We start from the raw sequence: 12,727 nt of genomic DNA on the forward strand, positions 1-12,727 counted from the left end.
GATAGGAACTTCGAATCTCCTAACTGCATTCTCAGCCATCACTGCCATCCGTAGTTGTCGTCGTCTCACCACATTTTTGACCAATTATCTCTGGCACGCTTTAGGTGGGATTGAAACCGCTATCTTCAGACAATGTTCATCTGGAACCGTAGAGATTCAACGTCTCTATCAACTGCGCCACGGGCCCCGAAGGGCGATCAAGATAAAAAATTCCAATTAAGGAATAATATATATATATACCAATCGGTACGGACCCGACTATGGAAGATCAGATAATGAATAAATGTGGATTTATAAGATCAAAGAATCCAACCTTGATCGCCCTTCGGGGCCCGTGGCGCAGTTGATAGAGACGTTGAATCTCTACGGTTCCAGATGAACATTGTCTGAAGATAGCGGTTTCAATCCCACCCAAAGCGTGCCAGAGGTAATTGGTCAAAAATGTGGTGAGACGACGACAACTACGGATGGCAGTGATGGCTGAGAATGCAGTTAGGAGATTCGAAGTTCCTATCCGTCGCGGTTACCACCTGACGAAGGCCAGAGGAAGTTGACCGAAACGTTGTGAACCAATAAAAACAAACAAACAACAACTAATAAAGATGAGACTAATAGTCCGAAATAAAAAAATAAAAATTAATCTCCAAATAGGTTGAAGTGCGGTCTCTCCATTTTTATCCTTTTTTTACCCTCTTTTTTTAGAGAGCTCGCAACTTTTTATGATCTTTTGATGTTTTTTTTTTTAAGCGCTCCATTTTTTCTTTTTTTATTTTCAATTTGTTTCCATTTTTCTTTGTGGCGTCGAGAGGTTCCGGGTCGCCTGAGGAAGTCTCATTGACTGAAACAGATGGCTATTTGTAGCGGCCATATGTAACTCTATACCCTCAAATAATTAATACAAAAAATATTTTGCTCTTTTTATTGCGCTCTATCTAACAACCTCATTGTTTTCATTAATCACAACTTTTGAACATCTCAAACCTGAATATATACATGTGTGTGTGTGTGTGTGTGTGTGTGTGTGTGTGTGTGTGAGGTCGAGCAGAAATAACAGGTGTTTTAAAGAAAAGAAAATCATAAAATATAAGATTTTATTGAAAATGAAATAATTTTTTGCCAATTTATTCTAAAAGGTTTGCCATTTAATTAAGTCAAGTGTGAAATATATTTTTGATGTGATGGTCATTTTCATTGATGTAGATATGAATGTGTTTATGAAAGTTTGTATCCACTCTCTGCGACAGTTCTCTGTCTATTTCTGCAATTACAAAACGGATCTCTTTCTTTTAATTCTTCAATGGTACGTGGGTTTTTTTTTTCTGATAAACACGTTCCTTAACATATCCCCACAAGAAAATTTCACATTTGGATAAGTTGAAGAACCGGGGAGACCATGAATCTTCAGCAAATCTGGAAATAAAAAATTGTTGGAGAATGTCTTTTGAATTCCTGGCGATGTGTTGTTGCTCCATTCTGATGAAACCAAACACGTAGAATCGGAATTTAATTGAGGCAGAAAAAATATTGATCATCTGAATGTAACGTTCGGAATTAACAGTAACAGAATTTCCAGCATTATATTCAAAACAATAAAATCAAATTAGTTTAGTTTTCGTGCAGTTCTTTAGTGTTTTCCGCGACCCAATAGTGACAGTTCTGTCGATTAAATATTCTATCCAGATAAAAATGGGTTTTACCACTCATTAAAAAAATTAGGTTGTCATTTGTTTTCAAAATCTCTACCATTTGGCGTACAAAGTAAAGCTGCTTTTCATAGTCCGCTTGCTGAAGTTTTTGCGTGACAATCTTTACGGATAGAAGTGGTGCGAACACTAATTCCAAGGGCGGCAAAATGTTTCCGACCAGATTGCTTCGGGCTCCTAAGAATAGCATCTCGAACGTACTCCACATTATATGGCGTGCTTACTGTTCTTGGTGCCCTACGACGCTTTTTTCTGTAGTATGTCTTTTTGAATGTACACAATTTAGAATTGTGTCTCTTTTGAGAACTGCCTGATATTGAATAAGATTAAAATATCGAGGAAATTCTCTCTGAACAGCTATGACTGACTCGTTGTTTTTCACGTAGCTCTCCTATGCAAAAACCTTTATTGTCCTTATTTTGAACTTTTATCTGATACTAACAAAATAATTCATTATTAAATTATAAAATGGCTTGTCTTTGGACAAAACGGTACATATTCGATGTATTTTTAGTGGCGTGCAAGTGACTCTATAAGTCACTCCGTCAGTCGGTCGGTCTGTCAGTCGATCAGTCGGTCTATCCGTAACACTTTTGTGCTTGGCCTTTTTGGTTAAGATCAAAGGTCTGTTATTAATAGATGCTGTTCTTAGATTTTTAAGCTTTTCTCGGCCTTTTGATGTGCCTAAGATTTTTGTTCGGTGTTGATTTTCAATGTATTTTTAACATGAATAAAGGATTTAATATCTCAAAGTGTAGTATCTGTTCCGGCAGATACTGCAAGCTATGACTAGCTATGACTAGCAAAGACCAGATGTGGGGGCAACCCCACTGTCTGACCATTAACCAGCTCCCATTTCCCACCTCTCGGGAGCTGGTCCCCTTTTCCCCTTCCCCCTCCCTTCACTCCTCACATTAAAAATCGGCCTTGTGCCTAATTTGCTCGGTGGGGGAGCAAATAAATACCATCTGTTCCGGCAGATACTGCAAGCAAAGACCATATGTGGGGCAACCCCACATATAAGACCTTGGTCAATGTAGGGGCAACGCTTCATACCAATTGTCACTATCCAGCTCCCCTACTCCCCGGGGAGTTGGTCCCCATTTCCCCTTCACTCCTCACATTAAAAATCGGCCTTGTGCCTAATTTGCTCGGTGGGGGAGCAAATAAATACAGCTTTTCTTGAGCTTTTGGCCAAGATCAAAGTGTAGTATCTGTTCGGCAGATACTGCAAGATAGACCATATGTCGGGTAAACCCCACATATAAGACCTTGGTCAATGTAGGGGCAACCCTTCATACCAATTGTCACTATCCAGCTCCCCTACTCCCCGAGGAGTTGTTCCCCATTTCCCCTTCACTCCTAACATTAGAAATCGGCCTTGTGCCTAATTTGCTCGGTGGGAGAGCAAATAAATAAAGCTTTTCTTGAGCTTTTGGCCAGGATCAAAGTGTAGTATCTGTTCTTACTACATGCTTTACTTATGTTTGTAACTTTGTGATATAAAGGGGGGTCACTTTTCTGTATTAATTTAATGTAAAATGATCACCCACTTTACAATCAATGTCTCAAAGCCATTCAAGTCATTCTCCAGATCATTCAAGTTGTTTTTGAAGGATTCCAGTTATTTTTTAAGCATTCAAGTCATTCTTAAGGTCATTCACTTCATTCTTAAGGTCATTGAAGTCATTCTAAGCCATTTACTTTTTATTTATTTAAGTCATTTCAGCCCATTTTTCGGTCATTTTAGTTTATCTTTAAGAATTTCATGTCAATCCTACATTCACGCATTCATTCATTACACGAGAGCACGCGACTAATGGCTATCGGCCTTGTTAATAATATAGGTCAGAGTACTAGCAATTGCTAAAACACCTGTTATTTTTGCCCCAGCTTATATATATATATATATATATATATATATATATATATAATGTTTATTTTTATTATTTTATTATTTTATGTATATCTTTATTAATGATATTGTTATTATTTGTACACTTTTCCTTTTTCTTTCTCATTTTCTTTTTTCTTTATTCTTTATCTTCTCATCTTTTCCTTCCTTTCTTTTTTCTTCTCTGTTTCTGTTCTCTATTTCAATACACACTTTACCGTCTCCTTTTTGTTCTCCGACCTCCTTACAAATATTAAATGACACGTGATGTGACCCCCTGATAAATGAAACACGTTCATGAATGTTTTGCAACATATTAATGCTTATGTAAAATTAATTTAAAAAATTATATCTTGCCCTACTTTGCTATTGAACACTTGTCTTAATCTCGTTAATCTGTATTGGTTGCTTTACCTCTGGAAAATATTAACATGGAATTATATATATATATATATATATATATATATATATATATATATATATATATATATAACATTTTATATACATATAACATTATGTATAAAACATTTATATCTAAACATTTCTTTTTATAGGTTTCTTTCTCGACATTCCTTTTGAAACATTTCTTTTTAAACATTTCTTTTTAAACATTTCTTTTTAAACATTTCTTTTTAAACATTTCTTTTTTAAAACATTTCTTTCTTAAAATTTAATTTTAAGCATTTAATTTTAAACATTTCTTTTTAAACATTTTAAAACAATTCTTTTTGAACATTTATTTTTAATAGTTCTTTCCTAACATTTTTAAACATTTCTTTCTAAACATTTTTAAAATATTTCCTTTTAAACATTTCTTTCTAAACATTCCTGTTTGAACATTTATTTTGAGTAATTTCCTTTTAAATATTTTGTTTTAAACATTTAATTTTTAAACATATTTTTCGCACCATTTCTATCTAAACCGTTCTTTTAAAACGTTTCTTTTTTTACTATTTCTTTTTAAACTTCATTTCTAAACATTTTTTGAACATTTCTTTCAAAACATTACTTTTCAAACATTTCTGTGTAAATATTTCTTTCTAAACATTTCTTTTGAAGATTTTTTCGAACTATTTCTTTTTAAACATTTTTAAATAGTTCTTTGTTAAACATTTTAAACATTTGTTTTTAAACATTTCTTTTTAAACATTTCTATTTAAAAACTTCTTTTTAAACATTTAATTGTAAACATTTCTTTTTAAACATTTATTTCTAAACATTTTTGAACATTTCTTTCAAAACATTTCGTTTTAAATATTTCTGTATAAATATTTCTTTCTAAACATTTCTTTTTGAAGATTTTTTCGAAACATTTCTTTTAACATTTCTGTTTAAACATTTTTTAAACATTTCTATTTAAAAACTTCTTTTTAAACATTTAATTTTAAACATTTTTTAAACATTTTTTAAACATTTCTTTTTTAACATCTGTATAATATTTCTTTCAAAACATTTTTCTAAATATTTCTTTTTTAACATTTTTTAATATTCTTATAACATTTTTTCTAAACATTTCTTTTTAAACATTTTTAAAACATTTCTTTTTAGACATTTTTAAAATCTTTCTTTTTAAACATTTCTTTTTAAACATTTTTTTCTAAACATTTCTTTTTAAACATTTCTAAGACATTTCTAAACATTACAAATTATTCTGCGTGTAAAAATATTTAAAGCATGAAGAATGTTCTATAACATGCACTTTAACTACACGCCTGTGACCGTTCATAGTACAGACTGCGATCGTCTGCTCTTTGTGCCGATTCAAAGTTGTTTGTCGGTTCTGGTCGCAATTGAATTTAATCTCAATCCGTGCTTGCAAAGGCAACGCACCCTTCACCTCTACCTGCTCCGTGTCGGTTGCCGTTGGGGCGCTACAGATGACAAGTCAACGAATCCTTTCCATCCTTCCCTGTCCTCCGCACGTTTAACCGCCTCGCTCAGCTTCAACCCTGTCCATTCTGTGATGTTGTCTTCCCATCTCTTCTTGCTTCCTCCTGTGACTGTTCCTTCTACTCTTATTATTTTAGTTTGCGCCTCCTGATTGTGTTGAGAAGATCTCCATAAGGTTTTATTTTGTTTTAAACATTGTTAATTGCTTTTGGAGATTTTTCTTTTCAGTAAATAAAGGGTCCATTCGAAATTCCGTCCAAATTCGCAACTTCGACAGAAACATTCCTGAGTTTGACAAGAAATACCTGAAGAAGGCGAAGTTTACATCGATCGAAACGTTGTTCAAATAATACTCAAGATGAGAACAGTAGTTCGATGAAACCAAATTATACGAATATATTAATATTGTTTGTATTACTTGTAGCATTTTAGTGTTTTTTTTTCTTTGATTTTATTTTGCTTTATTTTTTTTGTTGTGTGTGTGTGTGTGTGTGTGTGTGTGTGTGTGTGTGTGTGTGTGTGTGTGTGTGTGTGTGTGTGTGTGTGTGTGTGTGTGTGTGTGTGTGTGTGTGTGTGTGTGTGTGTGTTTGTTTGTTTTGTCAGACGATTAAATCTTGATTTTTGTCTTCTAGGGAATCTTGTTTTCCAATTCCAATCCCACCAAATGACAGACATTTTACAAAGAACTGCTTGAATTTTGTCCGCTCGATGCAAGCTCCGAATTCTAAATGTAATTTTGGTAAGTAATAGAATTTTTTACGAAATGATAAGAAAAAGTCTTGAAGAGAAGTGAACTCATTAGCATAAAATATAAATTGGGAAGATTCTCTTTCCATTGGCATTCATCATCTTACGTGTCGAAGTTGATGATGAGGAATTGGTACGACGTCATATCAATCCTTTTGAGATTATTTAATGCCGAAACCAGTAATTTTGGAGAAAGTTATTATACTTTAATTTCTTGAAACTTTCAAGTATTAATAATGTTTGGTTTGGTTTTGTTTGGTTGTATTATTTTACGGCATATCAACCCTTTTCGGGTCATTCAGTGCTAAATGCAGTAATGTTGGTAAAAGTTCTCATACTTCAAGCTGTTTATATCTTTAAACATGTATCTATTATGTTTTGTTTGGTTTATTTGTTTTACGGCATATCAACCCTTTTCGCGTCATTTAATGCTGATTCAGTAATTTTGGGAAAGGCATTTATGCTTCAGCTTCTTTATATCTTCAAATATTTATTCGTTGTGTTTGGTTTGGTTGTTTTGTTTTACAACGTACCAGCACTTTTCGGGTGATTTAATGCCAACCCAGTAATTTTAGAAAAAAGTTTTAAGTTTCAAATTCCTTACATCTTTAAATATTTTTTCAATGTGTTTGGTTTGGTTGTTTTCTTTTTACGGTATATCAACCCTTTGGGGGTATTTTAATGTCGAATTCGGTCATTTTAGAAAATAGTTTTTGATAATTCAAAGCCTTTGAATGTTTATTCTTAGTGTTTGTTTTGTTTTTCTTTTTACGGGTCAGTTAGTGCTGAATACGACCCATTTGGGCTTCATGTTGTTTGTGTAATGAAAACAGGACAGGAGATTCCGTCTAGTAATCTTTTACTCAATTAAGAATCTTACTACTCGTCTACTTGACAAGCGGAAATGTACAGCTTTTATAGCTTAGATTATCAAAGAGGAGATAATCCATGTTCACAACATTCTTCCCCACCGAATTTCACACTGGTGGAGAAGAAAGTCTCTTAAATGTCCAGGCTCACTACTAGTTCGCAGTGACCGCCTCGGCAGTTCATGATTCGATGTCGGAGTGCTCAAACAGGGTGGGGGCTCTTCAGTGCGAGCTTGTCTGTTGGCTCTAAAATACCTCGCTCTGAAAGGTTTCCTTCTCAGAGGAGCAAGCCATTTTACGTCAGAGTCAGTCTCTGGATGAACACGTTTTTTGTTTGTTTTTTTTTTTGTTTTTTCGGTGCTAGTCCTTCATATATTAGAGATTCAAGTGCTGGGCCATCCGAAATATCTGACGGAGCCTAACGGAAAGTGTTATTAGACGACGTGTCAGGAGCAATTTCAATGCCATAATCTTCCAGTGGGGGGGGGCTTCAGTATCAGGAGTTGGTCTGTCCCAAGGGGCTGCCCACACGTCTCGGGCAGGTATTAAGTCTCTAAGATACACATTAGACTCTCTACTATTTGCATGTCGTACTAGAGCATACTGGGGGTTCGCCTCTATGAGCTCTATCTCGTCCACCAAGGAATCGTTCTTGGTGTAACGTGCATGTCGTCTCAGAAACACAGATCGAGAGAGTCAAGATGGAAGCGAAGCTCCTGCCGAACTCCGTCGCTAAAAAAAAGGTAAAAAAACTTTTCGTGTGGGGTGGCATTCGTGGCGGTAAACAATTGGGATAGAATGGCGTATAAATCGATAAGAAGATTTTCCGAATTATCAATTGAACATCCGTTATTTGATGCAGCCAATTGAACGGTCTTCCAAATAATTGCGTTATATCTTTCGCATTGGCCGGTACCCTTAGGGTTTTAGGGGGGTGTCCGGATTATAGCTACTTGTCGAGGCTGCTCTGGCATGAAAGAAATCCCTCGGTCCGAATGTATATAGGCAGAAACTCCAACAACAGTGAATAGTGAGCAGACGCATTGTATAATTGCGGTAGCCAATATGTCTGAGCAAAGGGCAAGCAACAGAAAACCGTGAATATTCGTCGACAACAATTAATATATATCGGTTCATTGTTTTGCTTTAAGATTGAGTCTTTCAAACGGCTGTGTTGCTTTTATTAAAATGCCAGTTTTGGGTTTATACATCCGGGGCTTTATTTCAGCACACGTTCGGCAGGAATTTGTTATCTTTTTACCTCCGCCGCTGAGAAAGGCAGGTTTCTACACCTCACAGCGTGGACTATTCGAGTAATGCCCGGGTGACAGAGATTATGTAGTTTGGAATTCGTCCCAGCTTGATGCTGTACAGCATACTCTTGACAGTGTTTCAGCTGTTAAGTTTTCCTTGGCGGGTCGGTAGCTGACGACAAAGATTGTTCAGTTCTCCATCTCGCTATTTTTTTTCATTCTATATTTTGGTTGTAGTCTTAGAGTTGAACATAAAAGTAATTAATTTTTGGTCAGTAATAAGTTTAAATTGGCGTCTGATCAGGTTGGGTCGCCATTTTGTTAATGCCTCAACTATGGCGTAGACTTCCTTTTCAATTGCGGGGTGTCGTCATTCAGCTCGTGAGAGGTTCCTTGAAAAAAAAAAGGCTACATGACGATCAGCTTGTCTCAAAGAAGCAGCAATAGCATAGTCTGATGCATCCGTTGCAACAACCAGAAGAATATTTTGGTCTATTGTTGTAATTCCTGATTTCGAAATATCCTTTTTCAGTCCCTCGAATGCCTCAATGGCTTGACGGGGCAGAGGAAATGTTTCTACTTGTGTTAATTGATGTATCTTTTCTGAGAACGATGCAATCCATTGAGCAAACATACCCATAGCATGCCGAAAGAAACGCCGATTGTGAGAGACGCGCATCTGGAGTAAAGGCTTCAATCGATTTGCGTCCAGTGCTATAAAACTTTTGCTTATTGTATACCCCAGTATGGTTTATTTTGTCCAATCCAAACGAGCATTTGTCGTCGTTTAGGGTAAGGTTGTATTTGTCGACAGCGGACATGAATCGTCTGAGATTTTCGTCGTGTTCCTTTTTATTATGGCCACAGATTGTGACATTGTCAATGTACGCAAATGTGCCTTCCAGCTTCTCATCTGTTATGATTTGGTCGACTATCCTTTGTAAGCTGGCTACTCCATTCGTAACGACAAAAGGAATCCTGCGAACTTGATATACTCGACCATTCGCCTCGAAAGCTCTGTATATCTTGTCTCTAGGTCTAATGGTGATCTGATGGTACGCGCTTTTCAAGTCCAGAGTGCTAAACATACGATATTTGGCTATTTCACCTATCATTTCATCTATCCTGGATAGTGGAAAGGCGTCCAAAAAGTTCATTTATTTATGATTTTGGTGTAATCTGTAACCATTCTCTTTTTATGGTTTTCAGAAGTGGTTATAACTACCTGAGCTCTCCATAATGATTTGCAAGGCTCAATGATACCCTTCGCGAGTAGTCTTTTTTTTATCTCAGATTAAGTGATTTTTTTATTATTATAAGAAAAACGTCTTTCTAATTTATAGTTTTCAGTTAAGTTTTCGAAAAGTGACAAGTACTGGATTTTTGCTGTCGTCAATCCACAAATTTTTAATGCGGGCATTGAACCGCCGAACGGAATTTCAATCTGTGAATGTTGCTGCAAAAAAAGCGTGTCCCAGTATTATTTCGCAACTCAGTTATTTCATTACGGATAATTTAGTGGCTTTATAGGAGACGTCATTTAAAATTAATATAAAATGACCATAATTCTCTGTCATCCACTTCGCCACCCGTTCGCTTTTATCATATGCGAGGAAAACCACTGTCTTCATCCAAAGTTTACTCTCTGGAGCACTCGAATGCTTCATACTGCAAAAATAAATATTTCTTTTAGCTGCTCCGAGCTTGCCTGTATGGGATTCTATCGAAAAATATCTTTGCGTCAAGGTTTCATGAAATTCCACATGAATTCAGATTAAAAACCTATTTTACCTTTCACTAAAAAGAAGTATCTTTTAAGCCTTTTTCTTTATGGAAATCGCTCCAGACAAGATATGAAGTCACTTAATGTAAGGAACTCAGAAAATAAACTACATCAAGGTAAAAAAAAACTAGGCAATGATAAATGTTAGATTCCGAAGCACAAAACAATTCTCCCCTATTTATGAGAAACATCCCTCATAAAATGCGTGGAGACTAAAGGACGAAATGGGAGAAACGAGAGTTACAAAGGTCCCCTTTCTACTCCTTTGTTATTTGCTTGATACAAGTATTAGCATTAAGTTTATCCGATTTGTTTCCTACTAAAAGGTACTCACGGCAGTAATCATGTTGAGGTTGCCAACATCCTCAGTGAATGTGGATGTGACATGTGTTGACACCATCTCGACAGTACCTGTCGATATGCACGGCACAAGCGACATGTTATGACATTGAAAATAATGTTTAAATCCTCGTTTTCCAAGGACAATTATGATTCCACATCTGAGATCATCAGCCAAAATCAACGAACCAACTCTTTTGAGTTGACAATTTCTTTTGTCATCAATCGAAATCTCAAAGCAAATAACATTTCCTCTCTTTCATAAATAAATTTAAAATAAATCTTTAACCGAAACAATCAATGAACTCATTTTCGTCGACCCGTACGTCGACTACATTACGCAACCCAAATCTCAAATAATCTGGAACAAATTATTAACAAAACAATTACTTATTTGTCATTCTCGCCTGATAGGTGCGTCCATTCCATCACACAATCAACCATATATATATATACACCCGCCTGATATCTTCTAGTGAATGTATCTAATTTATTCAGTGCCCGTAGGTATATTAGCGGACGGCTTATTTGGCCTAGAAACTGAAACTGAATGTCTCAGAATTAGCTACACCGGTAAGGCATCGGGGTTCCCTCTTAGAGATACCATTAAATCTAGCTTTGTAATTAAGCTCAAACACTGACGACGATTTACTGCTAAGGGATAATGTGCGACCACGTGCCCTCTCTCGGCAACAATCGTACACCCAAACGCTGTTTCCGTATTCTATATTCTTTTATAACTGTGTCGTTGTCTCTCACTTTGGTAGCTGCCTATGATAGGCACGCACTGTTTTACAATTATATAAAATAAAAACAACTTCAAAGAAAACATAGAAAACGCATTCTGTGTGAGTTAGTTGGGTTCTAGGTGCGTCTGTGATACCAGCGCGGGAAACAACCCTTTAATTAAGGTCTACATCTACGTCTTCTGTCGACGCCATGTTTGTCAGTTGACGTCAACTCATCTCGATCTGTTTCGAGCCACGGCATGCCTTGTGCTGTCCCAAACTGTCAACTGTCCTCAACTGTGGCAAATTAGAGATTGCCCATAAATTGTCCCTAACTGTCGTAAATTGTCGCAAAACTCATTGCCGCTCTTAAAAATGTCCGTAAACTAACTCTAAATATACTGACCTCTGTTGACCTCTCTTTTTGTCCCAACCACTGACACACTTTCATTAACAATTCTATTTCATCTTTCTTTTGTGTACCTTGGTGAATAACTTCCTATATCTTTGTTCTGTTCTTAAACATTTTTTATCATTTTTTGTCATGTATTTTCCTTTTTTAATTTCTAACACTTGGGGGCGTCAATAGTATCATATATTATTATATGCAAGAAGTTCTATCACAAAAACGTCTAATTGCTTAACGAATTACTTAACTTATATTAATAAATGAAAATCTGCTCTACTTTATTTGCAGGTTCTCGTGAGCAACTTAATCAAATAACATCCTTTATCGACGGAGGGGCTGTTTACGGTATCAGCGATGGGGATCAATCTCAGCTCAGAAGTCATGTACAAGGTATACAACTTGAAAGAATTATTTTTAAGTGCGTAAAAGACGCAGTTTTCCTTGTGGTGAATAATATAATCTATGATATACTAAAACAAAATGTGACCAGTTGCGTCACATCACATATAGAACTCAGACAAAATTGTTTAAACCCGGAAAAAGTGAATTGGCAAAGCGAGAAAAAATTAATACAAGATAAAAAAAAACTTACCCCTTTTCTCTCACTTGCTCTCCTACTATCTCTATTTCGCTCTTTCACTTCTCTCTCTCTTACAACATTTTTATTCTTTTCTTTTTTATTACCTTAGATTGTCAATAGAGCGGGCTAAAAGGGGGAAGTAAAAAGATAGTGTGCGTTTGTGTACGTTTGTGTACTTGTGTGCTTGTATGTGAGTTTTTGCGCGCGTGCGTGTTTGTGTGTGTGTGTGTGTGTGTTTGTGTGTGGGTGTGTGTGTGCGTGTTTGTGTATATTTGTGTATGTTTTAGTGCTTACTGCGTTTTGTGTATGCTTTGATGTTTTTGTGTTTCCGTGAGTTTTTATGCTTTAAGTATGTTTGTATGTGTTTGTGTGAGTTTGCGTATAACTGTGTGTTTTTTATGTCTTTTTAACTGTATATTATTGTATATGCTTATGTGCGTGCTTACGTACTTGTTTGTATGCGCGTTTATGTCTATGTTTGTATGTGTTTGATTAGTCTGAGGATTTTAGACTCTTTCTCTCTCTTTCTCTC

General features: G+C 35.8%; 1 protein-coding gene across 1 annotated transcript in view; it reads left to right on the forward strand.

Annotated features, from left to right (window-relative positions):
• Nucleotides 1–12,727, forward strand: part of LOC145283500 (salivary peroxidase/catechol oxidase-like) — a 94,248-nt gene that overhangs the window by 42,837 nt on the left and 38,684 nt on the right. The window contains exons 7-8 of the mRNA XM_080132325.1: nucleotides 6,120–6,226; nucleotides 11,904–12,005. Coding sequence (XP_079988451.1) covers nucleotides 6,120–6,226; nucleotides 11,904–12,005 — 209 coding nt within the window. The remainder of the gene's footprint in view (nucleotides 1–6,119; nucleotides 6,227–11,903; nucleotides 12,006–12,727) is intronic.

Source organism: Euprymna scolopes, chromosome 8, assembly GCF_053919585.1.
Source record: "Euprymna scolopes isolate OS-2025 chromosome 8, ASM5391958v1, whole genome shotgun sequence".
Lineage (NCBI taxonomy): Eukaryota > Metazoa > Mollusca > Cephalopoda > Sepiida > Sepiolidae > Euprymna > Euprymna scolopes.